General features: G+C 41.5%; 1 protein-coding gene across 4 annotated transcripts in view; it reads right to left on the bottom strand.

Annotated features, from left to right (window-relative positions):
- AP1S3 (adaptor related protein complex 1 subunit sigma 3) overlaps window positions 1-24843 on the bottom strand; it is a 99929-nt gene that overhangs the window by 57928 nt on the left and 17158 nt on the right. The window contains exon 1 of one of the 4 annotated variants that reach the window (XR_002327642.2): window positions 19901-20113. The exons of 2 other annotated variants lie outside the window; for them this stretch is intronic. Coding sequence is in view for 1 of the 2 variants with exons in the window: in XM_021002889.2 (XP_020858548.1) it covers window positions 19901-19903 (3 nt within the window). In the remaining variant the exon portion in view is untranslated. Of the gene's footprint in view, window positions 1-19900; window positions 20114-24843 lie in introns of those variants that run through there. One more of the 4 variants, XM_021002889.2, reaches the window with a different exon arrangement.

Below are 24843 nucleotides of genomic sequence, written 5' to 3'. Positions count from 1 at the left end.
CTCTCTCTCTCTCTCACCCACCTTTGGGACTTGCAGGCAACAAAAACTTGCTATATATGTCGTCTATCCTAATTAGACTTGTGAATTCCTTCAGGGCAGGGATTATTTATTCCTCTTTTATACCTGTATTCCCAGCATTTAGAACAGGGGTTGGCACTCGGTGAGGCACTTAAATGCTTTAACAAGGTGCAGCTAGGTGGCACAGTGGATAGAGCGCTGGCCCTGAAGTCGGAAGGAGCTGAGTTCAAATCTGCCCTCAGACCAAACACTTGACACTAGCTGTGTGACCCTGGGCAAGTCACTTAACCCCAACTGCCTAAAATAAAATAAAATAAATATATGTTTGAACACTCTTTCTTGAATTTCTGCCCTCCAGCATACCTGAGCTGAGAATTCAAGAAGGGTAGGAGAATGCCATAGTTATCGATACAAGGGCCAATCATGAATATAGTATATACCTTGAACTAGGACACTTATACAGTGGAATCCCACCATAACTTTGATTTTGAGGTGTCAGACTAACTCTCATGTTAGAAGCCTTCCACATCATAAGTAGAGCAATCCTTTCTATAATAGATGCATTGTAATGGCACTACCATATATGTGTACACAGCTAATAATATGATTCAGAACACAACTAAATTCATTTAGCTAGCCTTTTAAGGCAGCCCCTACTTAAGTAAGTACAAGACCATGAAATCGACAAGACTGAGTCACCTTATGTGTTAGGTGAGAATCTAGGGCCTCTTGCTCAGCCATGGAATGGATTACCTAGGCATTTAGAATTTCAGGCAGGCAACAGAAGCCTTAGAGGAAACTCACAAGGGGATAATCAAAGAAGAAGCTCCTCTTTCGCCTACAATTGGCCCTAAGAGTTTTCATAAGCTTTTATCCTGTTCAAGCAATGCTAACAGACATACAATGTCAATGGGCTATGTGACACGGAGCATGGAGATCAAAGGCAATGGCCAGCCAGCCATTTCACGGCAAGCATGCTAAGGAACCAGAAAGGAAGTTCTCCATCACTGCCTGTCTCTTATAGTTATCAAAGTCAGAATAATACAGGTCATGTTTCTCATCTTTAAAAGAAACCTGCCTTCTATCAGGCTCCTTCTTCTATATCTGATCATTTCTTTCAGGCCACGTACCTGCTGTCCTAAATAAATTTCCACGATCAACTGGTAAGGTCGTTTTAAATCCTCAGACAGTTTCTTGCTATCTTCATTTTTCATTTTATAAAAGTGGAAAATGCATTTATTTAACAAATATTTTTTGAGGTCTTACTCTGTGTAAGATACAGTGAGGAATACAAAAAATGCCTAAGACATGGTCTCTAATCCTCATGGATAAACTATTCTTTTGGAAGTTTGGCAGCAAAGTGAAGGAAGGAAAAAAAGATAACTCACAAGAATCTAGGGAAATTAAGGGTCTTAAGGGCGTGGAAACATAAGCACATTTGTAGGTAATTGTAACTGGAAAGTGAAATATTGAAGATTGTGTTAAGAGAGGTGATATTAAAGAAACAAAATCCCAAAAGGGAGAGAGAGAAAAATAAGATCGAGACCGTAGATCAGATGATAAAAGGTAAGTTTGGAAATGAGTAACTGGACCCAAAAAGTGATTCTTAATGAATCATGTGAGCCTGAAGAAAGGTTTATAGCAGAGTTTTGAAGGACTCTTATCTTTCACAATGACTATCAGTGGCTTGGACAGACATGAAATGTTGACCTAATTTATGGAGGATCACGACAGTATGGACAACACATTAAAGAACATAGTGAGGGGCAGCTGGGTGGTGCAGTGGATAGAGCACTAGTCCTGGAATCAGGAGGACCTGAGTTCAAATCTGACCTCAAACACATAATACTCACTGTGTGACACTGGGTAAGTCACTTAAGACCAATCGCTTCACCAAAAAAAAAAAAAAAAAAAGACAACGATCTGGAGCACATCCAAAAAGAAAGTATTCAAAATGATAAAGAAACTGGGAATCATGCCACAGGATGATCAGTTGAAGGAGGTAGGTATGTTCATTTAAAGAATGTTAGAAAGAGGAAGAGGAACACACAAAGGATGAGGGGGGTAGAAAATAAAGGTTTAGGGGCATAAAAAGTCCCATTCATTTGGAGTTTGGGCCTCTCAGATTTGGCAAGTGCCTGAGACTATATGAGCAACCATACCATGATGACTTACTGACCAGCCTTCTTTCCAGATGGAGACAAGGGGGACCTGTGCCAGAGAAGCCAAGTGCCACTGTATCCTTGTTATATATCCTTAATGTATTAGGTCAAAGTAAATCTCTTCCTTTGTTAAAATGTCAAAAAAAAAAAAGGAAGTGGGTTTGTTTAGCCTGGAGGAGAATTGGGCATCTGCAAATATTTGCTTCCAAGCATTCTCAATGAAAAGGCCAGAGGGGCAGAGAAACTTTGAAGTGCAAACACAGGAGTCAAAAGAAACATAAGAGATTAAACAAGAATAAAATATTTAAATTCTAATTGGTGGGAGATAATCCCTATGTCCCTTCAAAACGCTACCATCAGGGGTGATACAGTCTAATTAGCTGGAAGGCATGGTTTTGGTTCTGTTTGTCTTAATGATTTTGAAAAAGAATTGAAAGAGAGGGGAAGAAAAATATATTGAAAGGGAGGTGGGGAAGGGAAAGGAAGACTGGAGGAAATTATCTCACATAACTGAATGTGAGTAGATCTTTATACAAACAAGGAGAAAAGGGTAGAGAGAATGGGTGACACTTGCATCTCATTCTATCTGGTCAAAGGCAGGGAAGAATATACACATGTAGAGCTGGGTATAGAAATATACTTCACTGAAGTGTACCAGTCTGCTGAAGCCTAAGAACCCCTCAGAATAATGTTTTTAAATGAATAAATACATCAGATTAAAAGGAAACCAAATATATTGAAATATAATAATCAAAATATTTTAGAAGTTCATAGACCCAAGGCCAAGAACCCCTGAAAGCATTTAACTTTTGTAAAACACACTTAAAACAAAGCATATTAAGCTTTTGAAACAAAAATACAGAGATTTCTCCACAAACACCAACGACAACTAAAAGGAGGTGGGGGGAGGGTTGACGGGGAGTAGGGAAGTCCACAGCAAATTGCTGAATAGGGATAACTGTATTTCTCTAAAATGGGTTCCTTCCCTAAGTCAGGATACATTGTTTTGATACTGGGAATTATACAGTAACCTTATATCTGTGAATCAAAATTACTCCAAATCTTTCTTCATTTCTTGAAATTTAGGGTATTCCATGTTTTTGGGAACAAAGAGAGGGATTTTTTAAAGGGTCCTTTAAGACAAGTGAAATAAATTAAGAGCCATGGTTGAGTTTATTCTCAAGCATTTGAACTAATGGAGTAGAGCAATGGTGCGGATAATCCACAAATGAATGAATAATCAAAAAGTCATTGTGTAAGTTTCCAGAAAAGGATAGAGTGACTCGCTACTCAAAGTGCCTACTCCATGCTCATTTCATGAGGAGAGCCAAGAGAAGAGGAGGGAAGAAGGGTGTTGCTGCTGTCCCTCCACCAATTCAGGCTTCCATCCTTCTGCACTTTGGTAGTAGTTTTCTAGAATTGTCATACTACTAAAAGAATAACCACTGAGTGGCCCACCTCCTGGTGATGAATCTCTTAGAATGTAACTAATCTCAGCTTTAGATGCATAAGGCTTCACTTGGCCCATACTTGGAACCTTTACTGCTTGGCCTGTCAGGTCTTTCAGAATTTGCTGCCCCTTACACAATACTGCATCCTGCCCATGGCTTTCCATTTCCCATCCCCTTGTCTTTGCATAGGCATGGAGATGCCCGGAAATCACTCCCCTCCTCAACTCTGCCCCTTAGAATCCTTTGTTGTAGTTGCTGAGTCATTTTTTCAGAAGTGTCTGACTCTTTGTGAGCCTTTTGGGGGTTTTCTTGGCAAAGATTCTGGAGCGGTTTGCCATTTCCTTCTCCAGCTCATTTTACAGATGAGGAAACAGGGTGAAGTGACTTGCCCAAGGTCACACAGCTCGTAAGTGTCTGCGGCCAGATTTGAACTCAGGAATATGAGTCTTACTAATAACTACCGCCCCAGTGCTCTCTGTCTACTTCACCACCTTGCTGCTCCTAGAATCTCTAGCTTCCTTCAAAGCTCCACTTAAGCATCATTTCTTATATGTCCTATCAAGACATCATTTCCTTATAGTAACTTCATAGTTACTCAGTATATGTTTTGTATAATTTCTGTGTGTGCATGTTTTTCTCTGGTTAAGAGCAGGAACAGAGTAGGTACTTCAGATCTGTTGTGCTCTCCACCAGCAGATAGAGGGAAGAGGTCCTCTGAAGGCACTGAGGCATTTAGGGTTTGTTGGTATTTTATTTTTTTTGGACACAGCTAAGGTGGGAATGTTTTGCTTGACTATATGTGCTTGTACTGGGGTTTGGGTTTGTCTGTTTTTTCTCAATTCAGGGTCAGAGAAGGTTAATAGGGAGAGAATTCTGAGATGACAATAAAATCGAATTTTTAAATAAATAAATTTGTGTTGATTGATGAACTCCATTAGCATAGCCTTACACTGAAAGTTCACTTCCACACCACAATCTTAAAGCAGAGTAGGATTTTACGATAAAATTCTTTCCTACCTACACACACAACAGAAAAAGACTAACATCTGAAACATCAGCAGTAAAAGCAAAATCCAGTAAGATAAGCTTTATAAAGGAAAGGAAATATTTTCAACACACGCACACACACACAGACACAGAGAAGTATAATTTACAGATTGCAACGGGTACCTAGATAAGCCATCTACAGTAGCAGAAACTGAAAGAATTAGGAGAATTTCAAATAAGCAACGGATAACATTGATAGTATCTTAAATATCAATACTATTCTTGTTTGTTGTTGTCACTTTTCAGCCTCCTCTGACTCTTCATGACCCCTTGTGGGGTTTTCCTTGCAAAAATACTACAGTGGTTTGCCCTTTCCTTCTCCAGCTCATTTTACAGCTGAAGAACTGAGGCAAACAGGGTCATGTGAATCGCCTGGGGTCACAGAACTAGCAAATACCTGAGGCTGGTTTTGAATTCAGGAAGATGAGTCTTCCGGACTCCAAGCCCAGTGCTCCATCAGCTATGTCACCTAGCTACCCAATCAACAGAGTAAATCAGGTATTAAGGAATTTTCCTATCATCTCTTCACAATGTGTGGGCAACACTTTCATCAATTTGAAAGAACCATTGGGCCACTGGATGAAAGGCAGAGGACATGAAAAAAACATCTCCACATATCTTGGCATTCAAATTCAGCAGTAAGTCAGTTGAGCCTTGGACCAACCTGTTGATGAAGGACTCCAGGCTGAAGGGAATTGCTCTTGGAGAGAGAAGATTAGATTTTCTTCTCTCTCCTTCCACCCCTCCTTCTCCCTTTCCGCCCCCCCCCCCCACTGATCCTGTTCCTGGAGAAACTGGACCAGCAGAAGATCAAGCATCCAGCTAAGAACAGAAAGTGACATGCCAAGGGCAATTAGGTCTACAGAGCAAAGGAGAGGCCACCATCTCTTCTCCCACCTCCCCCCTCTGGAAGCCAGGAGGTGTAGATGAGGGATAACATTCAAAGCATGGGACACAACTGGTGAAAATGCATGGAGTTTATTGTTAAAGTTTTTTAGGCAATTGGGGTTAAGGGACTTGCCCAGGGTCATGCAGCAGACCAAGTGTTTGGTCTGAGGCCGGATTTGAACTCAGGTCCTCTTGACTTCAGGACCAGTGCTCTATCCACTGTGCCACCTAGCTGCCCCTGGAGTTTATTTTTTATATAGTCCTACATGGTCACCCCTGGGGGAGCCTGGAGGCAGCAGAAAGAACAAGCATTTGTTAAGCACCTGCCCTCTGCCATTGTGGCTAGCACTTGACAAATATTATCTCATTTGATCCTCACAACAACCCTGGAAGATGGCTATTTTTATTATCTCCATTTTACTCTCATTTATAAAATGGGGATCATAATAGCACCAGGAGTGTGGTGAGGATCAAATGAGATAGTAACCGTAAAGCACTGGGACATAGTAAGTACTATAGAAATATTATCTGTTATCATCATCATTATTTTACAGTTGAGGAAACTGAGGCAGCGGTTAAATGATTCGCCCAGAATCACACAGCCACTAAGTGTCTGGGTTCAAATTTGAACTCATGCCTTCCTGACTCCAAGCCCAGTGTTCTATTTGCTGAGCCACCTTGTTGCCTCAGGGATTATAATAGAACAAGTGGATAAACACTGTAGGGGGAATGGAAACTGCTGATGGTATATAATAGGTAGAAAGAATGTGGCAGAGCCAAAAGTAGGCTGAGACCCACTACTAGCACAGAAAATCCAAATCACAGCAATATTACCAAAACAAACTGTAATAATACAAATGAAACAGGAAATAGATCACTGATGCCTCCTTCTCTGGGTCATTGGGAGAAAAGCAGCTTGGGAAATATAAAACATTATATAAATTTGAGTTAATACTATTATTATCAGGGAGATTTGATTTGTGAATTACAATGGCACCAGAGGACACTGATATAATGCAAGCAATACAGAAACCACTGCCAAGGAGTATGTCAAGAAAAGGTAACTGAACTGGCCCACGGTCTCAGTGGACATAGAGTGGGAGTTGCCATTGAGGCATTCTGTCAGCATGCTGACTGCCACCTGGAAGGGGGTGGGGGGGACTTGCTCCCCCTGCCTTGTGGTTATTGTTGTTGTTTTTCAATCATGTCGGACTCTTTGTGACCCCATTTGGGGTTTTCTTGGCAGAGATACTGGGGCGGTTTGCCATTTCCTTCTCCAGTTCACTTTACAGACGAGGAAATTGAGGCAGACAGGGTTAAATAACTTGCCCAGGGTCACGTAGCTAGTAAGTGTCTAGGGCCAGATTTGAACTCAGCTCTTCCCGACTCTAGGCCCTGAACCACTGAGCTACCTACCTGCCCCCTTGCTGTCTTCGGTACATCCCAACTTCCTTGCTTAACCTTCTCATTACCACTGTACTCCTCTCTCCTTAATCGCTATAGGAAAAGGATTCCATGTGAAAGGATACTCACTTACAGGCTCTCTGTGTTGTTAAGAATGTCATTCAGGGGCAGCTAGGTGGTACAGTGGATAGAGTACCCCATCTGGAGTCAGGAGGACCTGAGTTCAAATTCAGCCTCAGACCAAACACTTGACACTAGCTGTGTGACCCTGGGCAAGTCACTTAATCCCAATTGCCTCACAAAAAAAAAAAAAAAGAATGTCATTCAGGAACAATCCTCAAAGTAAACCCTCCTTGCCACAATTTTAAATTTTAAAATCTGAAGAGAGAAGAATTTAGCCAGATATTAAGAAAAATAGAGAAGATAATATTTAGAGAAGCAAGGATATTAAAATGACTTTCTTATTCCCCTCAGATTTTAAACACAAGGAAGTTTTAGGGAAAACTACAAAACTATGATGAATGAATGGCGTTATCAGCATTGGTACAGTACCCCCTCTCAAAGTAACTTTCTCTTTGAAGGCTGAAGGAGATCCAGAGGGACTGAAATGATCTCAGCAAGGTCACCCACAGCTACAAAGATGGCTATAAGAAACAAGGAGAATGAAAACACCTTTATGAAAGAGATTTAGAAGAGATGAGTGTAATAGAAGCTAACAATGGGAACGGCAAATGCTGTAAAGCCAAATACTATGAAATGCTGGGAAGTTCATAAAGGGCTCCAGACTATCCTAGTCCTATTCTATCCAAAATGAGTAAGTAGGAGTAGAAAGATATGATGAAAAATCCAGGGTCCATATATCACCCCATAAAAGGGATGATAACAATATAATAAAGTTATAGGTCACTATAAAGTCTGTTAATTGGCAGCTAGCTGGCACAGAGAATAGAGTCTTGGGTTTGGAGTCAGATAGGCCCGAATTCAAATCCAGCTTCAGAAACTCCCTAGCTATGTGACCTTGGGCAAGTCACTTCACTTCTGTTTGCCTCTGCTGGAGAAGAAAATAGCAAATCACTCCAGTCAGTACCTTTGCCAAGAAAACCCCACGAAGAGAGATCCATGGGGTCCCAGAGGATTAGACACTGAAAACAACAACAAAAGTCTGTTAAGAATTTCCACACAACAAGCTGGTAAGAAAGTTAGTGCAAATGTTGTTATGCCCATTGAGCCTGAGTAAACTGAGGTTCAACGAGGTTAGATGGCATGCCCAAGGTTTCTCAAACAGGGTTAAAGCTGGCATTTAAACTCCAGTATCCCTGACTCCAAGCCCAGAGTTCCAATCACTATTCTCTACTGACTTTATTTAATAACAGAAATTAGTAGCAGAAACAATTGCAGAAAAATGGGCAGCTATAACTAATCCATAGCTATAACAAACTGTCCAGGGGAGTTGTCCCAGTTTAAGTGTTGATCTTATCTAATGTGCCTTGGTGAGTCATGGAAAGAAGATAAGGACCAACTAAGATGATTTTATAGGAACAATAGATTTAGAATTAGAAGAGTCTTTAGAGATCATCTTGTTCACCACCACCCCATTTTACAGATGAAGAAAGTGAGGCCAAAAAAGAGATTAATTGATTTGCCCAAGGTTACACAGTTAAGGATTCCAAATCCAGTACTTATTCCACTCCTAGAGAACTAGCATGTGATTCTTTGTTTCCCTATGTTCTATGTAGTTTTAAAAAGACAACTAAGTCATAAAGACATAGATTATCTTAACTAAAGTATAGGGTCAGAGTCCTTGACCATCTATTAAGCAACAAGATAGGAGTAAGCTTGAGAGAGTGTGCTAATGAAGGATGGATTAATTGTTTGGTCTAGGAAAGACAAAGAATATGTTAGAGGGTGAGTTGATATCAACTGTGTGTGTGTGGAAAACCAAAGAAATCAAGACTTAAGGGGGGGGGCGGATCCAGAACAAGTTCATCTGTGTGTAGTGCTCCTAGTATGAGAACTCCCTTCACCAATTCAAATCAGCTGAAGTCTGTTGCCTGGGGTTACTGAGAGTTTAAGTGATTTGCTAGTGGTCACACAACTCGTGCGAATCAGACAAAACTTGAACACGGTTCTTGACTGCAAGGTTGGCTCTCTCTCCACTGATGCACACTACCTCTCAAAATAGGTAAGTCTCAAAGAAAAGAAATTTCTACTCTGATACAACTTGGTGTCAGAACTTTACTCCCAAAGAGCAGCCTGTATGTTGCCAACTGAGAAGAGAATTCAGGCTTCTTTGATTAGTGTCTGAGAGTACCCAACAACTGTTGTGAGTGCACTGAATTGTGGAGAAAGGATACTAATTGGAAGAAAATGCTAGCCAATAAAAGGATGGCAGATCAGTAGGTAAGAAGGAGGAACGCAACAGCAGGTGACGCTGACTTCATTAAGCATGTCACAAAGATGCCAGGAACATACTAAGGAGATCAGTGACACTGGCAAAGAGAGTATCTTTGGGACTACTAGCCTTTCTGAGTTCCTTTGTTCACTGGTTCCTCCAATAGAACTAACTGCCTTTTGGAAATTTCAAAGTGGATGTCCCAGAGGCATCTCAAACTCATGTCCAAAACAAGACTCATTGTCTTACCACCCTCCCCCACCTCTTTTCCAAACTTCCCTATTAACTTCAACAACATAAATATTCTGCTAGTCACTTATGTTTGCAACTGCAGTGTCAACCTCAGCTTCTCACCCAAACTCACCCCACAGACCCGATCAGCTGGCAAGTCTTGTCCTAACTCCACAGCATCTCTCAAATGTCACCTCTGAACAGCCACAATGCTAGTTCAAATCTTCATCCTGAATTATTGCAATAGATTTCTTTCTGGTCTCCCTGCTTCAAATTTCTCCATGCTCCCAAACCACCTTCCACATAGAAAACAAAGGGGTTTTCCTTTAAAACGAGTCTGATGTGTCACTCCCCCACCCCACCCCTACTCAACCGACACCAACAGTCTCCCTATAGTGTCTAGGACCAATTCTAAATTCATTCCTGGTGCATGTAAAGTTCTTTATAACTTGGCCCCTTCCTAAGCTTTCTCATCTGCTTACACTCTACTCCTCCTCAGACTGGGCATTCCTGCCCCTCTGACCCACTCACTGTTCCATACATTTAACACTCAATCTACTGTCTCCCATGCCTTTGCACTGTCTCTCTTTACTGGGCTGGCCTGTAATGCAGCCCCTTCTTCACCTCCACCTCTGGGAATCTCAGTTTTCCTTCAAGACCCAGTTCAAATACCACCTACTTCAAGAATCCTTACCTGGGGCAATCCCTCCCTAAATTGCCTTGCATACATTCTCTAGTCATATGAGCACAAGTAGTCTCCTCCATTAGAATCTAAGTATCTTGAGGGCATAGATTGTTTGACACATTTAGGACAGAGTCTCACACAGAGCGAGTGCTAAATAAATGCTCCTTGACTGATTGCCTGGTAACTTCCCCAACTAGTGTGCCTGCAGTATCCATGAAGACTAGTGCCAGCCCTCTAGGGTGTCCACTGGAGAGCTGTTCCCAGGATTCTGGGTGGAGTCCCAAGCCAAGTGAACAATGCCTAAACATGCCTAAAAACACAGCAATACTTGGCTGAAGGCTTAATAAATGCATTGGATTGTAGAGAAGCTGAGCTGGTAAAAAGGGGAATTGTGCAAGTATCTGAGCCTGTTAATAACAATGATACCCCAGGGGTGCAGTCAGGAGACTCGTATCTATAAATGCGGAAGTAAGCAGAGGTCCCTCCCACCCCCTAGAGACATTCCCATCCTCCTAAGTGCTACTTCCAAGGAAAGGGAGTGAGAACAGCACTTTGGGGCACAGTATCCTATCTAATTCAGCAAGCCTTTAATAAGCTCTTACTGTGTGTCCAGACACTGTTCTAGGTGCTGGGGAAATAGAGAAAAATGCAGAGTCCCTGGTCAGGGAGCTTACATTCTACATTCTACACGGTAGGCAGGGGAGACTGCTGACATACAAATGAAACAGGTGGATAAGAAGCCCTGCTCTTGTCCCATCGGAGGTAGCCTCTCCTCTTAGGTGTTTTCTCCTCTCTCTCTCTCTCTCTCTCTCTCTCTCTCTCTCTCTCTCTCTCTCTCTCTCTCTCTCTCTCTCCTCATATTTGGCTAGGCAATGGGGTTAAGTGACTTGCCCAGAGTCACATACCTAATAAGTGTTATTATGTGTCTGAGGCCGCATTTAAACTCAGGTGCTCCTAAATCCAGGGCCGGTGCTCTATCCACTGAGCCACCTAGCTGCCCCTCCTCTTAAGTGTTCTTAAGCATGTCAATCCTTTACATTCTCTCTCTTCCATCCCTTAGCAGGCCTCAACCACTTCATAGGTCCAAATATGATGTGATTCTATGTATGTGTATGTGTTCAGTTGTTTCAGTCATGTCTGACTCTTCATGGCTTCATTTGGGGTTTTCTTGGCAAAAATATTGGAGTGGTTTGCCATACCTTTCTCCAACAAACATGGAAACTAAGACAAATAGGATTGAAAGTGACTTGCTCAGGGTCACACAACTAGTAAGTGTCAAAGGCCAGATCTGAACTCCAGGCCTGGCACTCTATCCACCTAGCTTCCCAGTCTAACACCTTTTCATTGCTAATAACACTGCATAAGGTGAGTTTTTTTTCCCAATTCACTTTAATTCAACAAACATTTATTAAGTACACACATCATGTTCAAGACCTATAACTTAAAGTTATTCAGTCACCTGCTTCTTGAATGGGAAAATAAGGATCATCAGTCATGGAAGCAAAGGAGTCATGCAGACTAACCAAAAGATCCAATTGGACATGAGCAGGAAGCTTTCAAAAGAAATGCACCAGACCATCCGAAAATGCTCAAAATTACCAAAAATTACCAGACAGAGAGACAGAGAGAAGTACAACGTAAAACAACACTGAGATCATCACCTTACACCGTACACATACCCACCCAGCCCATGCTCGCCCCCTAAAGCTGACAAAGCCAGCCAAAGACTGAGCTATGATGTTGAGGGGATGGTGAATGGGATGTCCCAGTGAAGACTTCTCAGTGTAACTAAAGTTTGGGATAAGACTACCCTAAATCTGGTAATAAGTTCAGGAGGCAGGATAGGGTTAAGTATAGATTTCTGTAAGTTCTTTTTTTTCTAGTGCCACCGCAGTAGTTAAAGTCTGAAACATCCCTTCTGCATTTTGTAAGCTATATTTCTGTCATGGTGACCTGGCTAACGCCTAGCTTGACTGCACATTTTTAATTGCTTCTTTGACATTATCTCAGCAAACTAAGAAATATAGAGATGTATACTATTTTCTTTGTTCTATGCTAGAGTTTCCAGTAATGGGCAGTTGGTGGGAGGGGGGATTTGCCCATTAGGGCTATTTAATCTGGTTCTCTGTTTCTGTGTTTGTCTCCCCTCATCAGATCATACTGGTGGAGGGACACCCAAATCTTGAGATTTGAAATAATAATAATAAATTAACTTTATGTTTCTCCTTGGATACCTCTGTGTTTTTTAATTTGAGTGGCATCCCACACAATGGGAAGGCAAGCATGTAATCCACTGGTGGCAGAGCAGACCTGTGAAAGGTCTAACCATCTTAATAAGCAATGTAGAATTACACAATGAGATTTACAACATTCTTCATACCCTTTGACCCAGTGATCCCCAATATGACGCTGATCTCTCCTTCCCCAGCAGATTTTAGATGAGGGGAAAAAAATTGTACAAAAACATGCATAACAGCACTATTTTTTAATAACTTAGAAACCATGTGTCCACTACTAGGGAGTCACTGAATAAACAGTAATATGTGAATGAAATAGAATATTAAATGTACTACAAGAAATCACGGATACGAAGAATTCAAAGAAATGCAGGAAGACAAAGTGATGCTGGATCACAAGATTTCAATGAAGGAAGAGGCTACAAAGGACACCTTGCCCAAACCCTAAGGAACAAGAATCCCTCCTACAACATCCCCAACAGGTAGTCACTGAACTATTTCGCTTAAAGATCTACAGTGAGAGGGAACCCACTTCCTCTTAAGACAACTCATTCCACTCCTAGAGAGTTCTAATCCTTAGGAAGTTTTTCCTAACAAAGTTGCCTCTTTGCAGCTTCCATCTACTGGTTCTGGTGCTATTCTCTACGGCCAAGAAGACCAAGTTTAACCTTTCTCCCTTATGGCGGCCCTTGAAATCCTAAAATAAAGCTATCCTGTCCTTCCTAAGTCATCTCTTCTCCAGAATAACAGTCCTCCTACTGACCCTCACATGGCATGAACTCAAAGCTCTTTTACCAACCTGGTTGCCTACTGGATGCTGTCTAGCCTATCAAAATCCCTTCTAGACTAAAAATGGAATATGCTATCCACATCCACAGAAAGAATTATGGAGTCTGAATACAGATCGAAACACACTATTTTCTCCTTTTTTTTCCCTTTCTCATGGCTTTTCCCTTTTGTTCTGATTCTTATTTCAAAACAATGTGGAAATATGTTTAATATGATTTTACATGTATAGCCTATATCAGATTGCATGCCATCTTGGGGAGGGAGAAAAAAACTGGAATTCAAAATCTTATAAAAGTGAATGTTGAAAACTATCTTTGCATGTAATTGAAAAAAATAAAATACTATTTAGGAAAAAAATCCTTTCTAAAAATGTGGCACAATATTATCAGTCATAATCACTAGATGTAATAGGTTTACTAGGTTAAAGAGAGATATCATCAGATCTCTGATTAAGGAAAATTACCTGGACAGATGTGTGGATCAAGCAGAGAGGGAGAAGGAAGGAGGCCAATTAGAAGCTTGCTGGAATAGTACACGGGGTGAGAAGAGTCTGAACTAGGGGATTGGTCACATGAGTGGAAAGAAGAAGATTATGGAGTAGGTGCTTAATCAACCTTTACTGACTGTGACTGTGTTTAACAAAAGAAAAACTCAGCTCCTGTTTGCTGATCCTGTAAGCACCTATGCTGTACCTGCTCTTCAAATGAAAAATTCATATATTTCAAAAAGTGCTGCTGCCACTTGACCCTTATCATGAGAATAGCTTACCTGAGCAACGACAGCAAGGGATCTGGAATTTTTTTTTCCCCTGAGGTAGTTAGAGTTAAGTGACCTGCCCAAGATCACACAGCTAGTAAGTGTCTGTGTCTGAATTCGAATTCAGGTCTTCCTGGCTCCAGGCCCAGCACTCTATCCACATACAGTAAATAATAAGTAATTGGAGAAGGGAGGAGTATTTTAATAGGCAAAAAAAAATCTTAGTATTTTTTATTATGAAGTGACCTTTTCAAAGGGTCTACAAAGTTCAGTTTTGACTTTGTAGACCCTTTGAAAAGGACTTCAGGCCTTAATGAGGCCCTGGACCACACTTTAAGAACTACTGATCTAAAATATATAAGGAATTGATTCAAATATGTAACATTAAGTGTCATTCTTCAAAAGATAAATGGTCAAAAAATATGAAGTTTGCAAAAGATGAATTGCAAACCATAAATGATCCCTGAAACAAGTTCCAAGTCATTAAAAACAAAGGACCCATAAATTAAAACAACCTTGAAGTTTGGCCTCACTCCCTGCAGTGTCAAAGATGGAAAGACAATGGGAAGACCAGCATATATACTCACTGATTTCTGTGGAGCAGTAATCTAACCATTCTGAATTTCTATTTTCTATTTTGCAAGAAAAGTAACTATATTGTCCATACCTTTCCGACCCAATAATCCCACTGCTGGCCATACTCCAATGAGACCAAAGACAGAAATAAAGATCTAATATATACCAAGATATTCAGAGCAACACTTTGTGATAGCAAAGAACTACAAAGTGAGTGCCCATTGACTGAGGAAGCACTGAAAAATTTTTTTAAATGTGTTGTTACTGTGTAGTAAGTAATGATGAATATAAGGGATTTAGAAAAATATAGGCCCTATGACCCAGCAATAGCACTTCTAGGGCTGTATCCCAAAGAGATCATACAAATGGGAAAAGGACCCACATGTACAAAAATATTCATAGCAGCTCTTTCTGTGCTGGCAAAGAATTGGAAACTGAGAGGATGCCCATCAACTGGGGAATAGCTGAACAAGTTGTGGTATATGAATGTAATGGAATACTATTGTGCCATAAGAAATGATGAGCAGGCGGACTTCAGAAAAACTTAGAAAGACCTGTATGGCCTAACGCTGAGTGAAGTGAGCAGAACCAGGAGAACGTTGTACACAGTAACAGCCATGTTGTGCAATGACTAATGTTGTTAGACTTAGCCCTTCTCAGCAATGCAAGGATCTAAGACACCTCCAAAGGCCTCATAATGAGAAATGCTATCCACATCCAAAGAAAGAACTATGGAGTTTGAATACAGATTGAAGCATACTATTTGCTATTTTTTTACTTCTGTTTTGTTTTGTTTCTTCTTTCTGATGGTTCCTCCTATCAGTTCGAATGAATTCTTCCTTACAACATCACTAATCTGAATATATATTTAATAGGAATGTATACGTATAGCTTATATCAGATTGTGCACTGTCTTGGAGAGGGAGGGGAAAAGGGAGGGGAAGAAAAATTTTAAAAGTTTAAAAAAAAAAGGAAGAAAAATATAGGCCAAATCCAATGAACTGATGAAGAGTTAAGTAAGCAGTACCAAGACAACAATATACAGCTTGACTACAACATGAAATTAACATATCACCAAAAAGATGTTAACTCAAAGTAATGGAGAAACCAAGGACTTGAAGAAGAGAGAAAGAATTATACTTTCTCCCTCACAGTAGACAGGTAGGTAGGTAACAACTAAGGCAGAATATTTCACACAGATAAGTATATACACACATTATAACAATTATATTGAATATTACATTATAATATTTAAAGATTCTACCTTGGATCATTCTTGCTCCACTGGTTTACTTTCTCAAAATGGAAGGTCAGTAGGGGGTGGGAGGATAGGAATAACTATGATATAAAGTCAACCCTAGAAGAGATTTGAAATAAAATATCAAAAGGAATGGACCCCCACAGACACATCTTAGTCCAGAGGAAGATGTAACCTATATGGAAGTTTACTGAATCTATGGGAACAACCTCTTGCAACAACAGGAACATAATAAAAAAAAAATTGAAACATTGGCACATGGAAATATGTCAAAAGATACTATCCTTTGGGAATATTCAAAGGATTTTGTTTACTTATTTGTTGGTAGAAAGGCAGAGGTGATTAGGTTCATTTTTTTCCATCTTATTTCACAATAAAACATTCTATGTGGCCAGACAAAACTGAAAGTCACAAATACAGTACAGCAAATATTCAATTTTTAGAACACTTCCTAGGAATTCCTTAAAGAATCCTCCCAGCTGTTACTAAGATACCACATACAAATTGTTAACATTGCATAGCCCTGTACATGGAAATGAGCATGGTAACATGATCTCAGATGTGAATATCAAAATGAGGAGTGTACACAAATCATTGCTGTGTTGATGTTTTTAGACGGGTGGGAAATGAAAGCCGAAGGCCAGACTTCTCCTCATGTCATACGTCAGCAGAATACCACCAAGAGCAGAGGTCAGCTCCCTTCCCTGCCTCCCCATTCAGTATCACATTGAGTTAACTGGCAAACAGCCATTACCTGCCATCAGAGAAAGAAGGAACTACTAGATTAATACTGCCTTGACCTTGAATTTAAACCATGATCTCTAAGCATGATCTCTACCTTGGGACGGTGAATGAAGCCACAGAGGGTTAGAACTAATCTTCAGGACCCCATGAATGAAAGCCCGTATTTGCTGATAACCATTAAAGAAAATTTCAGAGAAATGGCCCTACATAGGTAGCACTATTAAATATATTCTGGGTATACCCAAAAGGCAACCTGCATAATAATGCAAGGTTACCTGTACGTGAAAAAATCATTTGGAGAGCAATACCTCAGTATTCTACATATTACAATCAAACCTCGCATTTCCCTACTAAAGTAAAAATAATCCTCCCTCCAGATTTTGGGAATGTACAGTATGGTTGAGATTTTGAAAATAAATTGGAGAGAATACCAACAGATTGATAGTCATGGTTTCTACAACAGCATTTTCATGGAAGGTGGTAATTTTCCTACCTCAGAAACATATTTGGAATTAAACTAAATTACTGTCAACTTGGGAAATACAAATTACCCAGAGAGCAGTGCAGGAACACTGCCTGAAGTTAATATAGATTCTTATAAATAAATGCACTCATGTTTAAATATGGGGATTTATACTTCATTACATTCAAACTTTAGATGCCTTAAAAGAAACAATTCCCTCTTCCTTTTAGCACAAAGATACCTTACATTACATAAATCATATACAATACTAAAACTAGATTTCCAACCCCAAAGGATTTAAGTACTCACTTTAAAAAGGACTCCCAATTGATTTCTCTCCTAATGGTGTTTACAGAATGACTTTTTAAAAAATAAATTTTCCTTCAAACTTTTCAGAAGCACACCTAGTAAATATATACTCAGCTAAAAAGTGTTGAAGGTACAGTGCAGAATATCAGGCCTAGAGTCAGGAAGACTCATCATCCTGAGTTCAAATCTGGCCTTTGGACACTTATTAGCTGGATGACCCTGGGCAAGGCACTTAAGCCTGTTTGTCTCAGTTTCCTCATCTGTAAAATGAGCTGGAGAAGGAAATGGCAAATCACTCCAGTTTCTTTGCCAAGAAAACCCCAAGTGGAGTCACAAAAAGTTGGACATACCTGAACAACAACAACAAAGAAATTGTTGCTCAAACCTTGGTCTCCAAACCTTGTATGTTCTTTAGGAGAAAGTATGGTAGAGTGAAGAGAGTCCTGTATTTGGAATCAGAAGGCTTGAGTGCAAATTTCTGCTCTGCTACTTATCACCTTTATGACCTTGGGCAAACCATTCAAATCTCAGTAAACTTCAGTTTCCCCACCTGTAAAATGAGGAACTAGATGGCCCCTAAGATTTCTTTCACCTCAATAACCTATCAAAAGCAAATCTACAGGAGGTCTTGAAGTGCTTGGCAGGAAGGCCCAGAACTAGTGTTAAATTACTCTCCAAATAAAGCCTATCATTGAAAACAAGAGAAACCCCTAAGCTTGCTTCAAACTTGCTCCAATCTGTAGAACCCAGATACACATAACTCAAGTCTAAAAGCTATTTGTGCCATTAGAAATCTGGGTTCATGATGATTGTCAAATGACCAAACTTCTGTTTAAAAACACTAAACTATACATAGGAAACAGTAATTAACCTTGACATTCTCCAAATGACAGAGAAAAGGAAGGGGATAGAACCGAGAAATCTTGAGTCAGTAGCAGACTAGCAAGAAGAATAGGAGAATAAAAAAGCATTAGCCCACTAGGGCAGTCTCTCCAGAACTGAAGGACCTGTTTGGCAACAGGTGACTTTCTCTGGCAGTTTTTGGCCTAGTTCTTTTGTTTTTGTTCAGTTGTGTCCAAATCTTTGTGGACCACAGCATGCCAATATTAGGCATGGGGTTTTCTTGGCAAAGATACTGGAGTGGTTTACCATTTCTTTCTCCAGTAGATGGAGACAAACAGAGGTTAAGTGACTTGCCCAGGGTCACAGAGCTATTACATATCTGAGGTCATAAATGAACTCAGGTCTTCCATACTCCAGACTCAACGATCTATCCACAGTAGCAGTGAGCCTCTTTTAGCCTCCCTTAATCAAACCTCCATCAAGTAAGAAGACAACTGTCTTCAGTGATGCAGATTCCTTTTTCTAACAACCGTAATCAGCATAAACTCATTAAAGATTCCCAGCACAGCACATTCAAAAATTCAAAGCAGGGCTCTTAATTCAGCGAAGGAACAGATAGGGGGCTGAAAGCCCCACCATGAATTCCAAAGGAAATTTAAGCAAGGCCGGAAAAAACTGCTTCATTATTTATACCCAAAACCCAGGAGGCAAAGCAAAATCGACCCTCCACCCCGAATTTCGTATAATTCAGAAAGCAGAGAGGACACTAGAAGTAATGGAGCCTTCCGCCAGAAAGTGATTTTCCTTTGGGCAGATAAATCTTTCTTCCCAGGAGTCAAAGTTATTTCTGTGGCAGAATCCGAAGGCCCTTTACATTCTTTCCATACTCTCTACCTGCAGAACTCGCCTTAGCCTATTTTAATTCAACAGGCTTCCTATAGCCCTCTACTTTCACCAGCTCTCCAGGAAACTTACTCAATGATGGAGAAAGTTTGTCTGTTGCCACGCTGGCCATCCCACTCAAATTCATCTTTCCATAGGCGTAAGACCCTAGAACCAGAGCTGGAAGGAATCTCAGAACCCATTCAGTCCAACTTTATTCAGTCCAACTTTCATTTTACAGATATAGAAATTCCGTCCAGGTAAGTTGGGCGTCACAAAGATAGTAAAGATTAGAGGCACAATTTGAACCCAGATTCGCGGACTGCAGAGCCAGTGTTCTTTGCTTTACTCTCTGGGCTCCTTCCTACCACTTTCAATACTCTCCCGGAGGAGTCCACAACTTTTGCACTCTGGCCAAGTCCCCGGACCTCCCGTCTGGGGCTGATCTCCCTGGGAGGCGGCCCTGGGGAAGCATACGCAAGCGCCTGCCTCCCTGACCAGGGACTCCAGGAGCGCAAGTTGCCTCCCGGCGCCGGCGTCCCCGGTGTCCCGGGCAGGTGCGCCGCACGGAGCGCGGAGCTGGGACCCGGGGCTGGGGCCCGGGGCTGGGGCTCGCGCTCGCGTGGAAGCGCCTCCCCGTGCTGCGCTCGCTCTGCACGGGCTGCACGCAGCAGGTGCCGGGGAGGAAGGCAACTCTCCCCGCTGCGCCCCGCTCCACTCCTCCCGTCTCTTCCTTCCCTCCGGCAGCGCCGCCGGGTCACTTACCATGTTGGCAGGAGCCAAGCCGCCCACCTCCCTGCCGGGCTCGGCCGGCGGAACTGCCGGACAGGGCGGGCCAGAAGCGGGACGAGCCGACAGCCACCGCCCCTCCCGGAGCCGTGGGCTGCCGAGGTGACAGGTGAAGCCTTCTCAGACCATAACTGCTTCCCACAATGCCCTTAAACTGAAAGTTAGCAAACTCCTCCCCGCGCTACCTCTTCCCTTCCTCCGCCTTCTCTCACTCCTCCTCCTCCCCCTCTAACACCTCCACCTCCTCGCCTCGGGCCCTGCGGGCTCCCCCTGCCCAGGTACCTGGGCTACCCGAAGCTGAAAGTGGGGTAAGGCGAGAGTGCACCTGCCCGCCTAGCCCGCTTGGGACTGCAGGATGGGGGGGAGGGGCGCGCAATCAAACAGGTGGGAGGAGAGCCCTCTTGGCCTCCTGGGTGTCAAGGCAGGGAGCACAGAGGGGGATCCCCTGGATCTGGGAATCAATCAACAAGTATTTACTATGTGCCGGGCCCTGTGCTATTTGCTAGAATTTCAAAAAGCCAGGGGAGACTGGAAAAGACCTCTAGAAGTAGGTCAGTCTTGGAGGCCTGGGAAGCTAGGCGGAGGAAAGGAGCAGGGTTTGCTTGCGGGGGCGGGGGTGGGGGTGTAACCCAGTGTAAAGGCTAGGAAATGGGATGGCGTGTATTAGGAAAAGCAACTAATAAGTCGGTGTGGCCGGATCCAAGAGTGTGTTGGGGGAAGGGAGGAGGAGTGAGGTTTAAGAAGTCTGGGAAGGTAGTAAGAAGTCCGGATGTGTAGGGCTCCAAACAGCATTTTAAATTTAAATAAGGGGCCCCTGGAGTTTACTGAATAGAAGGGTTATTTCATGGTCAGACCATCACTTTATGAAATTTACTTTGGTAACCCAGTGTGGGATAGACTGGAGTGGGGAGTGAGTTATGGGTGTGCACCAGGGTGTATGTCAAAGTGACTTCTGGAGTGACAGTCCTTTAATATTTCAGGGATATCAGTGTAGCACCATCCTGTTATCCCTAGCTCTCACATGACCAGCTCACCTTCTCCAGGCAATACAGTAGATGTCATCTAGGATTTCTGTCATGCTACTTGTTGAATGAGACCATCACAAATACACTGCAACCTACTCACAACAGGAATATTACATGGAATGATTGTTTACATTTGTAGGTCATTTTGCTGCATGGGCCAATTTAAAAACAGGTATCAGCTAATATGACCCAGATTCAATGTGGTAGCTTTCTCCAGCACTCCTGCCTGCCTTCATTTCCCCAGTTAGTACTCTGAAGTCAGCCTGAGTTTGAAAACCCCAAAAAAGGCTGCCTTAGAGTAGAGGCCACCAGGCAAATGTTCCCTATGTGTGGGTAACCTAGAAACCTAAGTGCAGTGAAATGGAAGGATGTCCCAGTGTGGTGGTGGTGGTGTTGTTGTTGTTTTTGGTCCTTTGCTCTCAAAGACGACCATGGCGTCAGGGAGGTGATGCCATGATACGCAAGTGAATTGGCTTTAAGTGAGGCAAGGCTGTGCAAAGTCACCAGCCTCACTATAGATCAGGATGACTGGAGATGGCCCTGGATGCAGTGGGAGACCTTGGCCTTTTTAAGCTAAGGTCTTTCCCAGGTCTCACTTTGACTGAGACAGAGCCCACTCAATGATTAAGGCTAGGTATGAAATGAGGCAGATAATGGCCTCTTTACATAGTCAAAAATAATAATAATAAAAATCAATCTGGAAGGGTAAGACCTTCAGGGTTTCTGCCCAAAACAGAAATGATTTCTAATTACATTCAATCTGAATTAATCTGGGGCCCAAACAATGACCAACTGGGTTTGGCCTCTGACCTACTGTTGGCTAATGTCTGAGAACCAAAAAACTTTTGGTTTAAGGAAAGGTCCTTAAGAAAAAAATCTAGCCCATAAACCCCAAAATATCTTACCAGGTTTCAGTGATCAAAATTTGCATTTCTTTCTGCTGAGCACCTGTAGGTAAGGATATGATGCCCCACGTGAAGGAGAAGTGATGAAGAGCAGTTATGACAGAAAGGAGTACCAAGGATCATAGAACTGGAGCTAGCAGAGAACCCCTCATTTTACAAATGACAGATCTGAGGTGCCAACATCAACTGACTTGCCTAAAGTTACAGAAGTAACAAGACTTCAAATCCAGCACACTTTTCACACCAGAACATGAGAATAAAGTGGATCTGAAAAGTCACCTGATCATTAAGTCATCATGGCTAGCACTTATATATTACTTTAAGGTTTGCAGATCAATTTACAAAAACGGAGAGTGTCCCAAAAGTCTTCCTGCAGTTTTGGTCTACTGAAACTTTTAAAATGCACTAAGACTTTTGGGACACCCCATGTCATTTTATTTTATCTTCATAACAACCAGGGAGTTAGGTGCTACTATTATCCCCACTTGGCAGTTGAGGAAACTAAGGCAGAGAAAGGTTACGTCTAGCTCAAGGTCAAATAATTAGGAAGTCTCTAAGATCTCTCCTAGGTCTAAATATTGTTGTTCTTAGGGGTTCTTAAACTTTTTCTGTGTCATGAATCCTTTTTGGCAGTCTGGTAAAATCTATAGACTCCTTCTCTGAATCGTGTTTTTAAATAACTGAAGGAAATGCTAAATTTCAGTTGGAGGTTGGTGAAAACAAATAGGTAATTTTTCCCCAGCCAAGTTTATAAACCCTTTGAGGGTCCATGGACCCCAGGTTAAGAACCCCTGATTCTAGTCCAGTCTACTCACTTTGCAGAAGAAGAAATTATGACCCACAGAGGTTCCTCCCTTGAATTTTCAGTTGATTCACTGTGTAACCTTGGGCAAGTGACTTGCATAAGAATAAAAATACTAGCTCTGTCTCCCACACAGTTGCTGTGAGGCTCTTCAGAGCTAATAAAGTAATAAACAAGAAGGCCCTTCCAAAAAACTCTGTTCTGTGTAAATATGCAGATGTTTCATTATTGTCACTACGTTAAAGTATGGTTAATTAACACTTGCATGGGCCTTTCACAAAGACAAACAGGTCATGAAAGTGGCTTCAGAGACTTTTCTGAAGTCCTGTCACCTGCCTGAGGGTAACAGGGAAAATATGTGGTCAGTCTGTGTTTCTGATGGGTAAAAGAAATCAGAAAACACACACACACACACACACACACACACACACACACACACACACACACACACACACGAAAAACACAGATAATCCTAGGCCTCAGCATCACCATTTAATTGGCAACTCTTGGTGACAGCTGCTAAAGAGAATGAAACTATCAGATATTGCAGAGAGAAGCTTGTAAAAGGAAAAGATTGATCTCTGAGTAATCACAAATTGTGGAGGTGTTAGATGTGTCTGGCCTGCATGAATTGATCAACAAATCTCAATTTGTATGTTTAAAGATGGCCAAGACTTAACTAAGGCAGGAATACTAAAGTGATCCATTGTGCTCATATTTTTTTTTCCCTTGGATACTTCAAAAATCTATTAATTGTGCTAAGATTCCCAAATGAAACCCTTTGGATAAACCATTAAGGTGATAGCTCAGACAGTCCTAACCTTTTTTTTGTATGTGGACTCCTTGGGCAGTCTGATGAAACCTATGTACCCCTTCCAGAAGAAGGTTTGCAAATGTATAAAATAAAATGCATAGGATTACAAAGGAAACCAATTAATTTGAAATACAGTTTCAAATTGTTTAAAAAAGTTCAAAGACCCCAGGGTAAGAACTTCTGGGATCAACAGAATGCACATATAATCCAATTTTGGTAACTCACTTCTCAAAGGGATACTCCCTCCAATAATACTAATTTTTAACTCATTAATGAACAATTACTGTTGTTGGAAAACTTACATATGATTTAATTCAACTGCTGGTCAGAAATTATAACCCAAATATACTTCAGTACTTCAAGGATCAATTTTATCTGAGTAGGTTCTCCTTCACCAACACAGATTACAGTTGCTTAATATTCGAGGGAAGGGGGAGAAAGGAAGAAGCATTTATTAATCACCTATGTGCTAAACACTTTACAAATATTAACTCATTTGATCCTCAGCTTGAGACCCCATAATTTAGCAGAGTACCATAGAAAATTGCTGTGGTGAGAAATTTCATCACCCTGAGAATGACCTAGTACTGACCCTCTTTCTCTGCATTTGGACAGGACCTCAGACAAGAAACATATAGTCCAAAGTTGTTCAGATATTTTTTCAGTCATGTCTGACTCTTCATGACCCCATTTGGGGTTTTCTTGGCAAAGATACTGGAGTGGTTTGCCATTTCCTCCTCCAGCTCATTTTACAGATGAAGAAACTGAGGCAAAAAGGATGAAGTGGCTAGCCCAGGGGTCAGGGCTTGGTGGAAAACATGACAAAGTTTGAACTCTTTTGACACAGCCTTGAGAACCAAGGATTTTTACTTCCCTACGACCATGAGACATCAGAGCAGGGCTGTGGTGGAGGACCCAGATATGAGTCTTCAATTCCCTTGACCTCTTTGGTTTCTCATTTTCTCTTAGCACTATCATTTACTAAACACCTACTATGGGGCAGGCACTAGGCTAAGCATTGTAGATGCAAACACAAAAGTGAAATAGTCCCTGCCCTCATGGAACTTGGGTTCCAAGAGTGGAGTCACATACATATATAAGTAGATACAGAATGCGTGTGTGTGTGTGTGTGTGTGTGTGTGTGTACATACATGAAATGAAATAAATGTAGTTTGGGGAGGAAAGTCAGTCATCAAACATTTACTAAATGTTTGTAGAAGTTAGGGAGACTAGGAAAGGCTTCATGAAGAAGAAACTCAACTTAAGCCGAGTTTTAAAGGAAAGAAGGGATTTCAAGAGATGGAGTTGAGGAATGAGCTACATTCTAACTGAAAGGGAGGGAATGAGGAAAAAGTCTTAAAAGTCTCTTTGGT

Source organism: Phascolarctos cinereus, unplaced genomic scaffold (assembly GCF_003287225.1).
Source record: "Phascolarctos cinereus isolate Bilbo 61053 unplaced genomic scaffold, phaCin_HiC Scaffold_7;HRSCAF=346, whole genome shotgun sequence".
In the NCBI taxonomy this organism is placed as follows: domain Eukaryota; kingdom Metazoa; phylum Chordata; class Mammalia; order Diprotodontia; family Phascolarctidae; genus Phascolarctos; species Phascolarctos cinereus.
This window is presented reverse-complemented; position numbering and strand designations above follow the sequence as displayed.